This window comes from Xyrauchen texanus, chromosome 49 (assembly GCF_025860055.1).
Source record: "Xyrauchen texanus isolate HMW12.3.18 chromosome 49, RBS_HiC_50CHRs, whole genome shotgun sequence".
Classification (NCBI taxonomy): Eukaryota; Metazoa; Chordata; class Actinopteri; order Cypriniformes; family Catostomidae; genus Xyrauchen; species Xyrauchen texanus.
Window position 1 is genome coordinate 22,395,426 of NC_068324.1, and position 16,154 is coordinate 22,411,579.

Sequence of the window (16,154 nt, forward strand, 5' to 3'; positions counted from 1 at the left end):
AATCAACCATATTTTAAATAATTTTAAGAGATATTGAGATCTACGTATTTAGCACTGACCAAGAGGTAAACCTGAAAACATTTAGCACTTTTTTGCAAATAGTTATTTTATTTTTTTTTACTGTGTTTGGGCATCTGTATAAATAAATTGATGTGAGATTAAGCTAATTTTTGAGCGTGGATTCATCATTCCTTTCCAGGGGCGTCTGCAGCTGTATGGCCATACGCACTGTGTGTACCATGAGCGCTCAGACTGCCCTGAGAAATATTTACTCTCAGAATATTGAAATATGTCCCTTATTTCTGTTGGCTGTTTAAAAGAACTAATGTTGTCCAGTTTGCAAATTAATAATTCTTTTGAGTCGGTTCTTTCTGTAAATTGGCCAAACAGGCTTGCAAAATGGTCTGAATTGGTACGTATTCAGCACAATTTGTTCAGAGCACTCTCTCTCACTGAATAATTTAGAGCGGTTTCTCACACAGTAATACAACATCGGGATATTCACGAATGTACCAACAATTAACTGAAACAAAATTATGTCTTTTTGAGAGGTTTGAGAAACTTGGGCTAGTACTGTGTCACGTGAACAAGGGGCTGTTCAAACTGAATGTGTTTTTGTTTCTGCTCACATGGTTTTTCAATAGTTCTCCATATAAAAATTCACTAGATAGATGTCTTTTGAAAACTGCATCATGTTTCACTGTATTTTTAGCATCTCTCACAGGAGTGCTGCATTTTTAATTACAAAAATTAAAAGCTACTCATCCTCAAGAAAATAAAACAAATGCTTATCTCAAAGTCACCAGAATTGAATACTTTAGTGTTTTTTCAAACAAACAACAAACAAACAACCGCCATTCGCCACTAATTGGCGGTGACGTCACCACGACGCTTGTGCCAGGCTATGTGCACGTTAAGGCCACGTGAAGAGTCGAACGCCCGCTGGCAGGAGGTCACGGGACAGATCCAACCGGTGACATGGGTCGAATGACTGAGATGACTGGTTGATGCACCACCTGTGCCCCCTACTGTGCCAACTTGCTGTGCTTTAGCCACCCTGCGCTCTGCTCGTTGTTGTGAGCGTCGCTCCTCTGCCCTCCGTTGTTGTTGGAGGCTGACTGCCTCCAACTGGCCAGCAGCATCCTTCACAAGCCTCCTCCAAAGAGGCCGATCTTGACACTGCTGGTACCAGTCGTCGGCAAGTCCACTCAGCTCCAGATCCTCCTGTACCACATCACTCCATCTCTTCTCCAGCCCGTGCCGCTCCGCTTAGCCCCTCTATCCGGCCAAACAATAACTGTTTAGGCATGCGGTGGCCGGGCATGCGGGCTACATGACCCAGCCAACGCAACCTTGCCTGCCGGAGGAGCTCACCGATGGGACTTTGTCCACATCTTTCAAAGACTTGTGAGCTCCTCACACAATCCAGCCTGGTTAAACCCAGGATGGATCTTAGGCAGGCCAGCCTAAATGTTTCTAGCCGGCGATGATGTTCCATTAGGGGGTCCACGTTTCGCAAGCATAGAGAAGGGAGGGAATGACCGTGGCCGAGAATACTTGAAGCTTTGTGCGGAGCGACAAACCGGGTAGCTTCCACACAGCATTACACAGCCGATGAAAAGATAATGCCGCTCGACTGATTCGGAGTGAGACCTCTGCTGTCAAACCGGAGCTGGTCATAAGCACACTTCCCAGGTATGGAAAACACTCCACTCTCTCCACAACTGCCCCATCACCAATTGGGAGCTGTGGGGGTGTAGTGTCCATTGGTACATAATACCCAGGAAGGTGCTTAGTTTTGGTTGGGCTGATGGTCAGGCCCCATCTCTTAGTGGCACGCTCCAGGTTCATCAGCAGCGCCAGCAACACTCCTCTGAGTGAGCAGCAATCACCAGATCATCAGCATACATAATGTGGTTGACCAATAGGGAGCCATCCCTTGACCGCACCCGGGCATCGATCAACCTCCCATTATATCTGTACCAGATGGAAATTCCTCCAGTACAGCCATCGAAGGCTTCACGAACCACATGGTCAAAATAGATATTAAATAATGTGGGAGCCAGAGGACATCCCTGTCGCACTCCAAGGTGAACAGGGAATGGCTCAGACTCCCGACCACGTAGTTTTACCCGGGCCCGCTCGCCATCATGAAGGTCCTTAATGATCGCGAGCAGCGGGTCTGGGATTCCGAAAGCACGAAGAACAACCCAGAGCCCAGGCCTACTGATGGTATCATAGGCCTTGACCAGGTCAATAAAGCAGAGATGTAGGTCTTGCTGGAATTCCCTACACCTCTGCTGTAGCAGACGGAGAGAGAATATGGCATCTGTGCAAGACCGCCCCTTCCTGAAACCACACTGGGGCTCCGCAAGCCTCTCCTCAGCGTGCCTGGCAAGGCGATGTTGAATAATCCTTGCCAGGACCCTTCCTGGCACACTGAGGAGTGAGATGTCCCTATAGTTATTACAATCTGAGCGGTCCCCCTTTTTAAAGAGAGGGACCACCAGGGCATCCTTCCAATCCTGCGGAACCCGCCCAGTGGTCCAGACTGTTGTTATGATGTCATGTAGGGCAGTCTGTGCACAAACACCACCCTCCCTCAGCATTTCACTGGGGAGATCATCTCTGCCCGGTGCCTTTCCTGGCCTCAGGCTCTGGATCGCCTTCAGTACTTCCTCTAAAGATGGTACCTCAGCCAGCCACCCACAAGGAGTGACTTCTTCCTTCAATATTTGTGGCACCGCAGCCCCAGCAGGGTCATCCTCACTTTGTCCCACAATGTTTTCCAGGCTCAGGGACTTCCCCTCCCCCAGGACCTCACAGAAATGCTCAGCAAATCTGTAAACCTGTTTCTGGGGGTCGGAGATTGGATCACCATTCTTTCCCCTAATGATGGTAATAGGTGTGGCGCTGCAAGTAACTTTTTTGATAGAATTAAAGAGTGATTTGTGATCATGGGCCACTGAGTCAGACTCCATCTCCTCAGCAACCCGCGACCACCAACCATCCTTGCAGCGCCTCACGGCTCTCCGAACCTCCGAGCGAAGGCTGCGGTAATCCTCCTCATTCTCTGACATGGGATGCTGTAGACGATGAGAGTGGGCCTGTCGCTTTTTCTCAGCCAGCCTGAACACCTCCTCTGTCAGCCAGGGTTTCTGAGGAGGTCTGGACCGTGTGCCCAAAACTGCCATTGCAGTTACATGAGCCACAGCCCTAAACCTCGCCCATTTCCCTCGACATCCAGAGGAGTGGGGGACGATGCCAACTCCAGCTGCAAGCTGATGCTGAAATTCTCAGCTTGCAACTTTCATCAGCTAGCCTAGACCAGGCCACTATGGGTTTGAAAGGGGCCCTGGGTTTACACCCACCACCGAGTGGAAGAATGGCAGGCGATCTTACAGATGACAAGTCGATGGTCAGTGGGCAGATCAGCTCCACGGTAGGTCCTGGTGTCAAGGACATGGGCCCGCATCCGCTGTTCCGTCACTATGTAGTCCAGCAGATGTTCTTGCTTGGACCCAGCATGCATCCATGATGTTGTGTGGATGTGCCGATGACAGAACAGTGTGTTGGTAATTACAAGCCCATGGGCTGCACAAAAATCTAGCAGCCTCCTGCCGTTGTTATTGAGCTGATCAGGCCCATGTTTTCCAATCACTCCTGACCAGGTGCTAGCATCATGACCAACTTGGGCATTGAAATCACCCAACATGATGATTCTATCCCGAGGGGCCACTTTAGCCAACACCTGTGACAGGAGGTCATAGAAGGCATCTGACTCATCGGTCTTTCCCGCATCCCTCCACGGATGTTCGTCTTCGGTGGGGGCATAAATAACCACGACCACCACTCCTCGCCTCTGGTTGATGGGAAGGCGAACCCAAAATAACCTGGGGCTCACAGCTTCCCACACCTTGCCGCCACGCTCCCACGCTGCCTTCATTCTCTTGTTCAGAAGAAGAGCCACTCCCTGTTGTTTGGCAGTCGCCTGCCCCGAGTAGAGGACAGTCCACCCCTCATAGTGGCAAGAGCCAGAGCCGGTCCACCGGACCTCCTGAACACCACAGAGATCCAGGCGGTACCGGTCCAGCTCCCGACAGAGGAGTGGCAGCCTCTCCTCCGCTGTGAGTGTTCGAACATTCCACGTGGCCATCCGTAGTGGCTTTTTGTTGTTTCTGGAGGAGCCCGAGGGTGAGGATTCAGTCTCCTGGCTCTGCCTGATGGAGTTTGGCCAGGAGACGTCATAGACGCCTGTCCCCCCAGGGCCTCCGGCACTAGCTTAATTATATCTCGTGGTTTAGTGGTAATGAGATTGAGGGTAGAGGGGTTACCAGCCCCTCGCACCCGTCCAGAGCCCCCATTTGGCCGCTGTAAAGCACCATGACAGAAAAGGGGAGGGAACAGTCTTTATTGGCCCTCCCCTCATGGCGCTGCCTACAACATTGCCCGTCCGGCACCACACGGAGGTAGGGGGTTGTTTAGCCAGTTTTTCAAACACACACACACACACACACACACACACACACACACACACACACACACACACACACACACACACTGTCATGGCGACTAGTGATGCAAACAGTGAGTGTGGTTTTACAGATCGTAAAAAAACAAAATAAATACATAAATATTTAAATTACACAAAAACAAAACATAATTATTTGAGTTATTTAGCTTAAGCAGGCATAGGGTTTTATCATTTAAAACTACAGTATACCATTAGTGGCATTACCCCCCCCCGCCACCTGTAAATGTAAGTAAGGGCTGTAAAACCCTTGTCTCACCTCAGTTGGAGGGACAGGCTCTATCGCGCCCTTCTCCAGAAGGACCGCGGTCTCTACACGTAGGACGGCAGCGTTCTCACCCGTGTAGCATTGTGGCATTCCCTGGGGACGGAGTGGTCTGTTCACCAGCTCCCATGTTCCAATAGTCATCTCCTTCCTTGGTTCATCCATCTCAGGGGCACTTAGGAGCCCTCTTGGGGGTCTTAGCGGTGGGTCGAGAGGCGGAGGGTGTCGCTCTCTTGCGGGGGCTCTATGCCGGGGTCGAGAGCTTGGCTCAGGCTAGGGAGGAGCCACTTGGACCTTTGTCGCCACAGGGAGGGTGCGCACTCTTGATCCGTGCCAGGGCAAGATCTGCTGGATGAAAAATATTTAATATATATGATTGGTGGATCAAATTATTCGGACTGTCTGTCTTGCTAGTGCAATCAGTTGTGCTCCCGCATCCCGTGGCTCCATGCGCGTTTAGAGAGAATCTCTGTACACTCAAAAATAAAAAAAACACAATTCACTGAACTGTGCTGCGGCATCGCATTTGTAGATTGAAAAAGTAAAAAAAAAATTATAATTATATAAATATATACACTCACCTAAAGGATTATTAGGAACACCTGTTCAATTTCTCATTAATGCAATTATCTAATCAACCAATCACATGGCAGTTGCTTCAATGAATTTAGGGGTGTGGTCCTGGTCAAGACAATCTCCTGAACTCCAAACTGAATGTCAGAATGGGAAAGAAAGGTGATTTAAGCAATTTTGAGCGTGGCATGGTTGTTGGTGCCAGACGGGCCGGTCTCAGTATTTCACAATCTGCTCAGTTACTGGGATTTTCACACACAACCATTTCTAGGGTTTACAAAGAATGGTGTGAAAAGGGAAAAACATCCAGTATGTGGCAGTCCTGTGGGCGAAAATGCCTTGTTGAAGCTAGAGGTCAGAGGAGAATGGGCCGACTGATTCAAGCTGATAGAAGAGCAACTTTGCCTGAAATAACCACTCGTTACAACCGAGGTATAAAGCAAAGCATTTGTGAAGCCACAACACGCACAACCTTGAGGCGGATGGGCTACAACAGCAGAAGACCCCACCGGGTACCACTCATCTCCACTACAAATAGGAAAAAGAGGCTACAATTTGCAAGAGCTCACCAAAATTGGACAGTTGAAGACTGGAAAAATGTTGCCTGGTCTGATGAGTCTCAATTTCTGTTGAGACATTCAGATGGTAGAGTCAGAATTTGGCGTAAACAGAATGAGAACATGGATCCATCATGCCTTGTTACCACTGTGCAGGCTGGTGGTGGTGGTGTAATGGTGTGGGGGATGTTTTCTTGGCACACTTTAGGCCCCTTAGTGCCAATTGGGCATCGTTTAAATGCCACGGCCTACCTGAGCATTGTTTCTGACCATGTACATCCCTTTATGGCCACCATGTACCTATCCTCTGATGGCTACTTCCAGCAGGATAATGCACCATGTCACAAAGCTTGAATCATTTCAAATTGGTTTCTTGAACATGACAATGAGTTCACTGTACTAAAATGGCCCCCACAGTCACCAGATCTCAACCCAATAGAGCATCTTTGGGATGTGGTGGAACAGGAGCTTCGTGCCCTGGATGTGCATCCCACAAATCTCCATCAACTGCAAGATGCTATCCTATCAATTTGGGCCAACATTTCTAAAGAATGCTTTCAGCACCTTGTTGAATCAATGCCACGTAGAATTAAGGCAGTTCTGAAGGCGAAAGGGGGTCAAACACAGTATTAGTATGGTGTTCCTAATAATCCTTTAGGTGAGTGTATATATGTAGCCGGCGCTGTCTGCACTTCGCCGACTACTGCGTTGTGTTCTGGTGCACTGATGACAGGACACTGACGTTCCTTAAGGCACTTTATTCTGTTCAATTTCAAAGAGAGCACAAATTCAGGATTTTATCTTCAATCAGAATCAGCCTAACATTAAAAAAAGAACAACTGAAACATCTGGGCTACATCACAAGAAGATAAAAATGCGAGTGCTAGCATACAGTAAAACAAAACACGAGGTTAGCTATGTTAGCAATTTCTTAAGCTCTCAAAACAGCAAAGTTCTTGTAACGAATGAGCAGGCAACGAAGGCAGACGAAGGTTGAGGATCCAAATGCAGTTATCTTTATTAGTAAACAAACACAAAGGAACACCCTCAATGGGGAAATAAACAGAAAACTAGAAAACACGGGCAGGGGAAACATTCCAGGCTAACAACATACAAAAACATTCAACGATCGACAAGGACAGAACCAAAACCCAAGGTATAAATACATGAACATAGGACAAAAGGGGCCAATGAACAAACAGAACTCCAACAAGATAACGAGGGAATAAACAGAAACCAATGGTGAACTAATGAGGACAGGTGAAAACAATGACAGAGAACATGAACGCTAACAGGGAGACTGTGGAGCTAAACAAGGGACAAAAGTGAAAACTACTGAATACAAAAGGGACAAAAAAATGGTAAACAAAGGGGCAACGGTAAAACAAGACAAGGTATATTTAACAGAGCCCCCCCTCAAAGGATCGGATCCCAGACGATCCTAAAGAACAAAAACCAAAGACAAAAAAGAACCCACAGAAAACAAAATGATGGCACCGGGGGCAGACAGACAGACCAGGGGGGGCACATGAGCAAGAAGGCAGTCCAAGGGGCACAGAGGGCTGGCAGGAAGTTCATGGGGGGCAACGAGGGGAAATGAGACAGTCCACGGGGGCACAAAGGGAAAAGAGACAGTCCACGGGCCCAATTAGGCAGTCCTTGGGGCACAAAGGGACAGGTTTAGGAGGCCAGGGAGGTATCGACCGGGCAGGGACAGGCTTAGATGGCCCGGGGGCTGGCCATAAGGCAATGGCCGGCTCAGGGGGCCTAGGAGGAGGCCACAGGACAGAGGCCGGTTTTGGTGGCCTGGGAGATTGCCATGGGGCAAGGACCGGTTCAGGGGGCCTGGGAGGAGGAGTGGCCACTGGGGAGGCCGGCGGAGCCGCGTGAGGCGGAGCCAAGGAGGACCTCTGAGGCAGAGCCGCGGGAGGTGATGGCTTGGAAGGCTCAGAAGGCGGAGCTGAGGGAGGCTCAGGAGGCGGAGCCGAGGTAGGCGGCGCCGTAGGAGGCTTTAGGAGCGGAGACTAGGAAGGCTCTGGAGTCTCTGGGGGCAGAGCCGTAGGAGGCTCGGGAGGCGGAGCCAGAGGAGGCTCGGGAGGCGGAGCCATACGAGGCTCTGAGGGCGGAGCCGTAGGAGGCTCGGGAGGCGGAGCCGAGGGAGGCAGAACCATGGAAAGCTCTGGAGGCTCAGGAGGCGGAACCATGGAAAGTTCTGGAGGATCAGGGGGCGGAGCCGTGGGAGGCTCAAGAGGCAGAGCCGAGGAAGGCTCAGGAGGCGGAGCCAAGGAAGGCAGAGCCGAGGAAGGTTCGGGGGGCTCAGGAGGCGGAGCCGTGGGAGGCTCAGGAGGCAGAGCCGTGGGAGGCTCAGGAGGCAGAGCCATGGGAGGCTCGGGAGGTGGAGCCGTGGAAGGTGGCGCCGTAGGAGGCTCTAGAGGCAAAGCCCTGGAAGGCTCTGGAGGCAGTGCCAAGGGAGGTGGCGCCATAGGAGGCTTGAAAGGCGGAGGCCTGGAAGGCTCTGGAGGCAGAGCTGATGGAGGTGGAGCTGTAGGATGCTCTAGAGGCGGAGCCCTAGAAGGCTCAGGAGGCTCGGGGGTGGAGCCCTGGGTGGCTCGAGAGACTTGAGAGGCGGAGCCCTGGAAGGCTCGAGAGGCGGAGCCCTGGGTGGCTCGAGAGGCTTGAGAGGTGGAGCCCTGGAAGGCTCGAAAGGCGGAGCCCTGGGTGGCTCGAGAGACTTGAGAGACAGGGCCCTGGGAGGCTCGGGAGGAGGAGCCCTGGAAGACTCGAGAGACTTGAGAGGTGGAGCCCTAGGAGGCTCGGGAGGCGCTGACTCTTGGACGGTCACGGCTACTGGCGCTGGCTCTGGGACGGTCGAAGCTACAGGCGCTGGCTCTGGGACGGTCGAGGCTGCAGGCGCTGGCTCAGGGACGGTCGAGGCTGCAGGCGCTGGCTCAGGGACGATTGAGGCTACAGGTGCTGGCTCAGGGACGGTCGAGGCTACAGGCGCTGGCTCAGGGACGGCCAAGGCGTTAGGCTCACTGACCTCTGAGGCGACAGGCACTGGCTCACTGACTTCTGAGGCGACAGGTACTGGTTGGGTGACCGTGGTATGTGCTGGCTGGGGTTCGCTGACCGTGGCTGATGAGGGCTCAGGCTCGCTGACCGTGGCTGACGAGGGCTCTGGCTCGCTGACCGTGGCTGACGAGGGCTCTGGCTCGCAGACCGGGGCAGGCGAGGGCTCTGGCTTGCAGACCGGGGCAGGCGAGGGCTCTGGCTCGCAGACCGGGGCAGACGAGGGCTCTGGCTCGCAGACCGTGGCTGACGAGGGCTCTGGCTCACTGACCGTGGCTGACGAGGGCTCTGGCTCGCAGACCGGGGCAGGCGAGGGCTCTGGCTGGCAGACCGGGGCAGGCAAGGGCTCTGGCTCGCAGACCGGGGCAGGCGTGGGCCGGGAGGCGGACGCCTGTCTTCTCTTCCTCCTCCGGGCGGACGAAGTTGGCCGTGCGGGTTCAAGGGAAGCCATTGGCGTGGGGGGGTTGTTCGCTGACAGGAGGGGCTGGTGTGTCAGGGAGCGGTGAGCTGCACGCTAGTAGGGTCATTTCCAGGTAGTCGCGGAAAGTGCAGCCGGGCGCTGCCTGTGGCAACCGCTCCCTCAGCGAGGGGTTCAAGCTGTTCTTGAAAAAGACCATCAATGCAGAGTCCGGAAAGTCAGTAGCGTTCGCCAGGAGGAGAAAGTAGAGAGCGTGGTCTACAAATGGGTGGTCTTCTTGCTGCAGGTTGAGCAGCCGACATTTGGCCCGAATAGCTGCTGGTTCCATGTGTGTGGTCGATCGTTCTGTAACGAATGAGCAGGCAACGAAGGCAGACGAAGGTTGAGGATCCAAATGCAGTTATCTTTATTAGTAAACAAACACAAAGGAACACCCTCAATTGGGAAATAAACAGAAAACTAGAAAACATGGGCAGGGGAAACATTCCAGGCTAACAACATACAAAAACATTCAACGATCGACAAGGACAGAACCAAAACCCAAGGTATAAATACATGAACATAGGACAAAAGCGGCCAATGAACAAACAGAACTCCAACAAGATAACGAGGGAATAAACAGAAACCAATGGTGAACTAATGAGGACAGGTGAAAACAATGACAGAGAACACGAACGCTAACAGGGAGACTGTGGAGCTAAACAAGGGACAAAAGTGAAAACTACTGAATACAAAAGGGACAAAAAATGGTAAACAAAGGGGCAACGGTAAAACAAGACAAGGTATATGTAACAGTCGACTAAATGTATGTGCACTCATCATAAAATACCCATACAAATTACCATGTGCACTAAAAGTAAAGTTACAACAGGTATGTTTTGAGTTTACATTGCACTGATGTGCACACGTACCTATCTCAGTCAATTAGAACGCAGACTGAGAAAAGAACGCGAAAAATCTATACATGACCACAATTCTAGCCTCTCTCCAATAGAGGGCGCACTTACACAGCAATTAACACTCCCAGTACCTATAAACTACTATGAAATAACTGAACAATGAAATAACTGAACAATACAATATTTTGGTGAAATAAACTCATATACCCACAAAACAGAAAAAGAAATGTTGCAAAAGTATTTGTCATTCTTTAACCTGTTACATATATATATATATATATATATATATATATATATAATCATTACTTATTTTAAGTGGGGTACACTACTGGTTATAGCCTTGTAATGAAATACGTCCGTCAAAACATTGTTTTTATTTAATATATTCATTTTTAAACAGATACAAACTGAATAGGCCAACATTAAACTTTTTTTTTTTTTTTTTTTTTTTTGTTTTGTTGCATTTTTCGTAATTCCCACCGTTATGAACAACGTTCAGCGTGTTCTGCAGTCGTTTATTATGCAACCCAAATGGTTCCCCTGTAGGTTCAGCTCATGTTTAACTGGTCTACTGTGTGGGAGGAGCTAAGAGCAGTTTGAAGGGGATGCAGGATGTGACACTCATCCAGACGTGATGCAGGAAACTTGACCGCTGCAGTGGATATATTTAAATGAAGCCTGTCTGTTTTCCTTTTACGCGCTTCTATCTTTTACCATAATGCACCATCAGAGATGTCCACCCGCTCCTCTGCCCATCACTGATTGACGGTACTGCAGACGCTTCACTTGCGGCTCTCGGTATGAACCGCAGAATCATCACTCTGTTCCCAGGCAGATTTAATGTGCTCTGAAGCTCGGTTACTGCAGACATGGCCAGATCAGCAAACAGAGGCGGTAAGGACGGAGACTCGAGGGTATCTGCTCCAGCGGAGAGAGGAGAGCTCAGGGAACTGTCTCTGGAGGAGGCGTTGAAGTCGTACGAGCAGCCCATCAATGAGGAGCAGGCTTGGGCAGTGTGTTATCAGTGCTGCAGAGAGCTGAGGGCGCAGTCGGGTGTAGAGTTTCAAATCTCAGATCCGGCCTCAATAATCCTGCACAGAGACGGCACAGTCACCGCACATCTGCAAAGCATTGGTGAGGGCTTCTATTTCATTAATCTGAACTTTCCAAGATCTTTCATTATTCAGAAATGAATGAGGTTAAAGTTCGTTTAATTTGTTTTTAAAATGGCCTGATGTGTTTTTGTTTACATTCAAAAATAAAGTTTTATTGAAAAGCGGGTTTCACCAATTAAGTCATTTTTAAGGACCATCGTAGAGTTGGTTTCAAAAGTCTGAGAACACATCATTAAAAAAATTATTTTGAAAAACGCAAAACCAGTTTGGCTAATGTTTAGCTAAGCAATAAACGTGAAAAAGAAATAATCAAGTGAAAGCAAATTCGTAACATTGGGCATTTTACCTTTTACTAAAGGTCAGATGTCATTGATTACATTGAAGCACTTTGAACATTCCCAAATTATGCTGGCATGATAAAAATTGTGTTCATGTCAGCTCGAGTAGGCTACATGCTGTCATTAATTAAAGCAAAAGGGGATAGGCCATCCGCAAATAGTTTACTAAGGAAGTCTTGACATTTTTAATTAATTGCATCCTTGGTTGATTTATAGCATCATTGGTTGACAGTAGTGTTTTTGTGAAATAAGAAAATGTCCTGCGCCGCATTTCTTGATAGCAATAGATCTTAGCTCTTAGCGTTCTTTACGTGCGAAGTTACTTACTTTCCTTTTGCACGTGCGTTTCCTAAAACTGCATTTAACACGAATGCGCAACGACGCACCATAAGAGTCCCTGATTTTTAGTGAGGCGCTGAAATGTGACCCTATAGTGATAGTGATTTAATTCTTCATAAATACTTGTAATCTATCTCAGTCGTTTTTTCTGAAATACTCAAACGAATTAACTACATAATTAAATATATAGCATAGTGTGAAATTTAGTAGCATATGCAAGTGATTTACTCTCTATGTAGAGAGCTTGAAGTCACATGGACCAAATATATCTGCATATGGCAGCCTCTTCAGCAAAACGTCAATGCCTATTTTTGTCCTTGTACCCTTGGCCCCGCCCACTGGTGCTCAAAGTCAGTCACAGTTGAAGAGGAGAGAGATATGGCTGTCATGGGAGATTCATCTACAGCAAAGGGGACTTACACAGGACACCTTCATGTGCCTGGATTTAAACGTTTTTCTATACTAGATGAGTGTCTTTGACCCTTAACGTTCATCTTGCACCGCTTACTTTTTTGTGAACATGCACTAAATGGATGTCTTTAATCATTTTGATGCGTTTCCGACGATGTGCACAGCGTTTTAAGAGTGGTACATGCACAACTTTTAAAAACGCATCTCATTCAGCTGCCTCCGCTGTCTGGGAGAAACACCTGCATTCTGTGCGTAAACAAACATGGAAGATGTGAGATGTCGCTCCAGTGAAGACCAGCGTCTCTACTTTAGCCTGTTGAAGCACCTAACATCACCATGGTCTGTATTTATGGCAAGCCGTTTAGCTTTCATTCATTCGCAGGATATGAATTGTTGATATCTTACTACTTGAAATTCCAATTTCACATATCAACAATTTCTTACTAGTAAAAATATAATTTTTGATATCAAATCGAATGTAATTTCTACTAGTGGAAATGCCCATTTTTATATCAACAATTGAATTCCAACTGATAAAAATTCAAATCTTTGATATCAGTAAATCGGTTTTCACTAGTGACAATTTTAATTTCTGATATCTGTAATGTATTTGTTACTAGAAAGAAAGTCTTGTTAGATATCATTAAATACACTCCAAATTATTGATATCTGAAATCCACTTACAGAAATTAGAAATACCAAATGTAACATGTTGAAATTCAATTAATGATATCACAAATTACCATTTTCTCTAGTTGTAATTCAATTGTTGATATCAAGAACTATTAACTAATAACAATGTAATTATTGATATCAGTAAATGGAGCTGTACTCAGGGTTTCCGCGGGGCATTAAAAAGCATTAAAAGTCATTACATGGATTTTGCGAAAATGAAGGCCTTAAATAGCATTAAAAAGCATTAAATGTTATTCCTACAGGCATTAAAATTTTTAGATATTATTTGAAAAAAATAATTATATCAATTTATTTTGAATATAGCCTTCACAATTAATAACTTTAATTTACTGTCGCAAAATATGATCATTGGTGTGATAAACACGCGGATCCAGTTTGGTAATTGCCTACGGCCGGTGCAAAATTGACGTAACGCCGGATGTTTGGACAGCGGCGGGCTGGGACCTGGAAGAGTTAAAACAGAGAACGTAAATGTAGTAAAGTTATGGGTAAGTGCAAATTCCAGCAAAAGTGGCTAGAAGACAAAGAATGTAGGACATGGTTGCTTACATGGTTGGTTGTCAACATGGAACCATTAAATCTCATATGCAGTCCGTTTGCAACAAATAGGCTGTAAAAGGCAGACAACAATTAACTATCTCTAGTTACTTTGCCGTGACCGACACATTAACATCTTCAACAACTACTACTACCACCACAACTGCTGCTGTAGTGACCACCGCTTCCTGCGGGGCCACTATTAAAGGAAAATCGATCGACCTTTGAGCAGTGTTTGGTTCGAATGTGACGCTGCAGGCAGAGGTGAAGCACCACTCATACGCATCAAATGAAGGTGTTTCTGAGTTGTTCCAGGGAATGTTTCCTGATTCGCAAATAGCCAAATCTTTCACCTGTGGAAAGGACAAAACCAGCTACATTTTAAAATGTGGACTTACCCCATACTTCAAAAATAAACTGATTTCTGCGATTAACAGTGCAGGACAATTGTGAACTACTGGCTTCTGTAGCCTCAGCCAGGACCATATACAGGATCTATCTTGATGAAGAGAGAGGGTGCCACGCATGGACTTAAGAGAAAAGCTTTGGAAGATGAGCTGGAAGAACTGAAAAAGAAAAGGGAGGTGTTGATGGAGCCTTCAGAATAATGTCGATCAACTAGCTGAGCAGGCCATTAACAAATCTAACACACTCATGGCTCAAATGATTACAAAATATAATACTATGAGGAGATATAAGGACAAATGCAATTAACTGAAAAATGTTGAGTCAGAGTTGGAACTAAAAGTGAGGAACTAAGGTACATGGATTAATTCTGTTATTTACACAAAGTTAAAACTGTGTAATTTCTATAGCACTTGAATTTTGCATACATTAAGTTCCAGCCTTAAAAAGTTCAGAGTTTTTCCTTCATTGTCCAGTCTGATAGAATTTGGGGTTATAGTTGAAGGAGGTCACGTGTATTCGATGGCGGTACAATTTACACATTTGTACAATTTAACAGAAACATAATGGCTTTTTTTCCAGTCATGGCCTGATTTTTCAGTATGCCTATAGAATTCAATATCTAGTTGATTGGTACTATGTTAAATTAAATTTGACATATCTGCAAATAATTTTTTATATTTTAAGCTGTCTCCTGAGCCATTTCTAATTCAGTTCAGAGTGATACAGTTTATTTAAATTAAGTAGATTGTCTCAAATATCCAAGATTATCATCATTGCATCATTGTCAAATTGAATGGTTACATGGGCTTTTTAAAATGTATCGTTTGTATATGTATATGTGTGTAATATATATATGTGTGTGTGTACGCACACACACACACACACACATATATATATATATATATATATATATATATATATATATATATATATATATATATATCACACACACACACACACACACATTGTTAGGAATGCAGACGAGGGCAGACGAGGAGTGGGGATCTAAATGCGGGTTCTTTATTACCAAGGTGAAAACAAACAAACAGGAACAAAAGAAACATCCACGGGGGGAAAACTGAAACTAAAACATGAAAACATGGAAGGTACACGGAACTGGATGAACACGACGGGATGACAACGGCAAGACAGGCAACAGCGCAAACATGAGAAAATCAAAACATCCACGAGGGGAAAACAACATAAACATGAAAACACATCCACGGGCAGGCGAAACATGAAGAAACAACCATAACATTAACATTCAACGATCGACAAGGAACGGGGAACAAACAGGGTTTAAATACACAGACACAGGATGATCATAAACGACAATCGGGTGCGAACAATGATAGAGTGCTGGCAGTGATGAGGGCCGGGAATTGTGGGAAGTGGGGTTTTTGACAAAGTAGTAAAACACAGGGCAGACAACAAGGGAATCGTGACATGTATATATATATGTATGTGTGTGTGTGTATATATGTACACGTGGTTAGTCATGGGTCATGTATGGCATTACAATTTTTAAAAATGGCATTAAAAAGGCATTAAAAAGCATTAAATTAGATTTGATGATACCTGCAGAAACCCTGTGTACTAGTAACCATTATTGCCTTGATATCTAAAATAGCCTTTGCAACTAGTGAAAATAGAATTACTGATATATTAAATGTGATCTTAACAAGTAAGAATAGCTATGGTAATGAGGTTATGAATTTTAATGATTATTAATGGTTTTCCCATGAATCCAATTTTGGCACTAATAGTAGCAGGGAGCAAATGGACGGAGACATTCCATGTGGGTTTCAGAAATGGAAAATGAGAATTAATTTAAATTTTTCTTTTTGTCCATTGTTACAAAACAATGTTTTTTGTCAATTTGTTTTTAATAAAAACAATATTAGATTTGCATATGTAGATGGCACTGCAACATCCCTTTCATCTGATTGGCCAACCCGTGCCGTCTTCTACTGCCTTAATTCTTTTAGCCAGAATAAC

The 16,154-nt window shown here is 46.3% G+C and overlaps 1 protein-coding gene across 2 annotated transcripts in view; it reads left to right on the plus strand.

The window, feature by feature from the left end:
* The first annotated feature begins 10,936 nt into the window (after nt 1-10,936).
* Nucleotides 10,937-16,154, plus strand: part of spire2 (spire-type actin nucleation factor 2) — an 84,257-nt gene continuing 79,039 nt past the window's right edge. The window contains exon 1 of one of the 2 annotated variants that reach the window (XM_052123383.1): nt 10,937-11,446. In XM_052123383.1, the coding sequence (XP_051979343.1) occupies nt 11,182-11,446 (265 nt within the window). In that variant the 5' untranslated portion in view covers nt 10,937-11,181. The remainder of the gene's footprint in view (nt 11,447-16,154) is intronic. The other variant, XM_052123385.1, reaches the window with a different exon arrangement.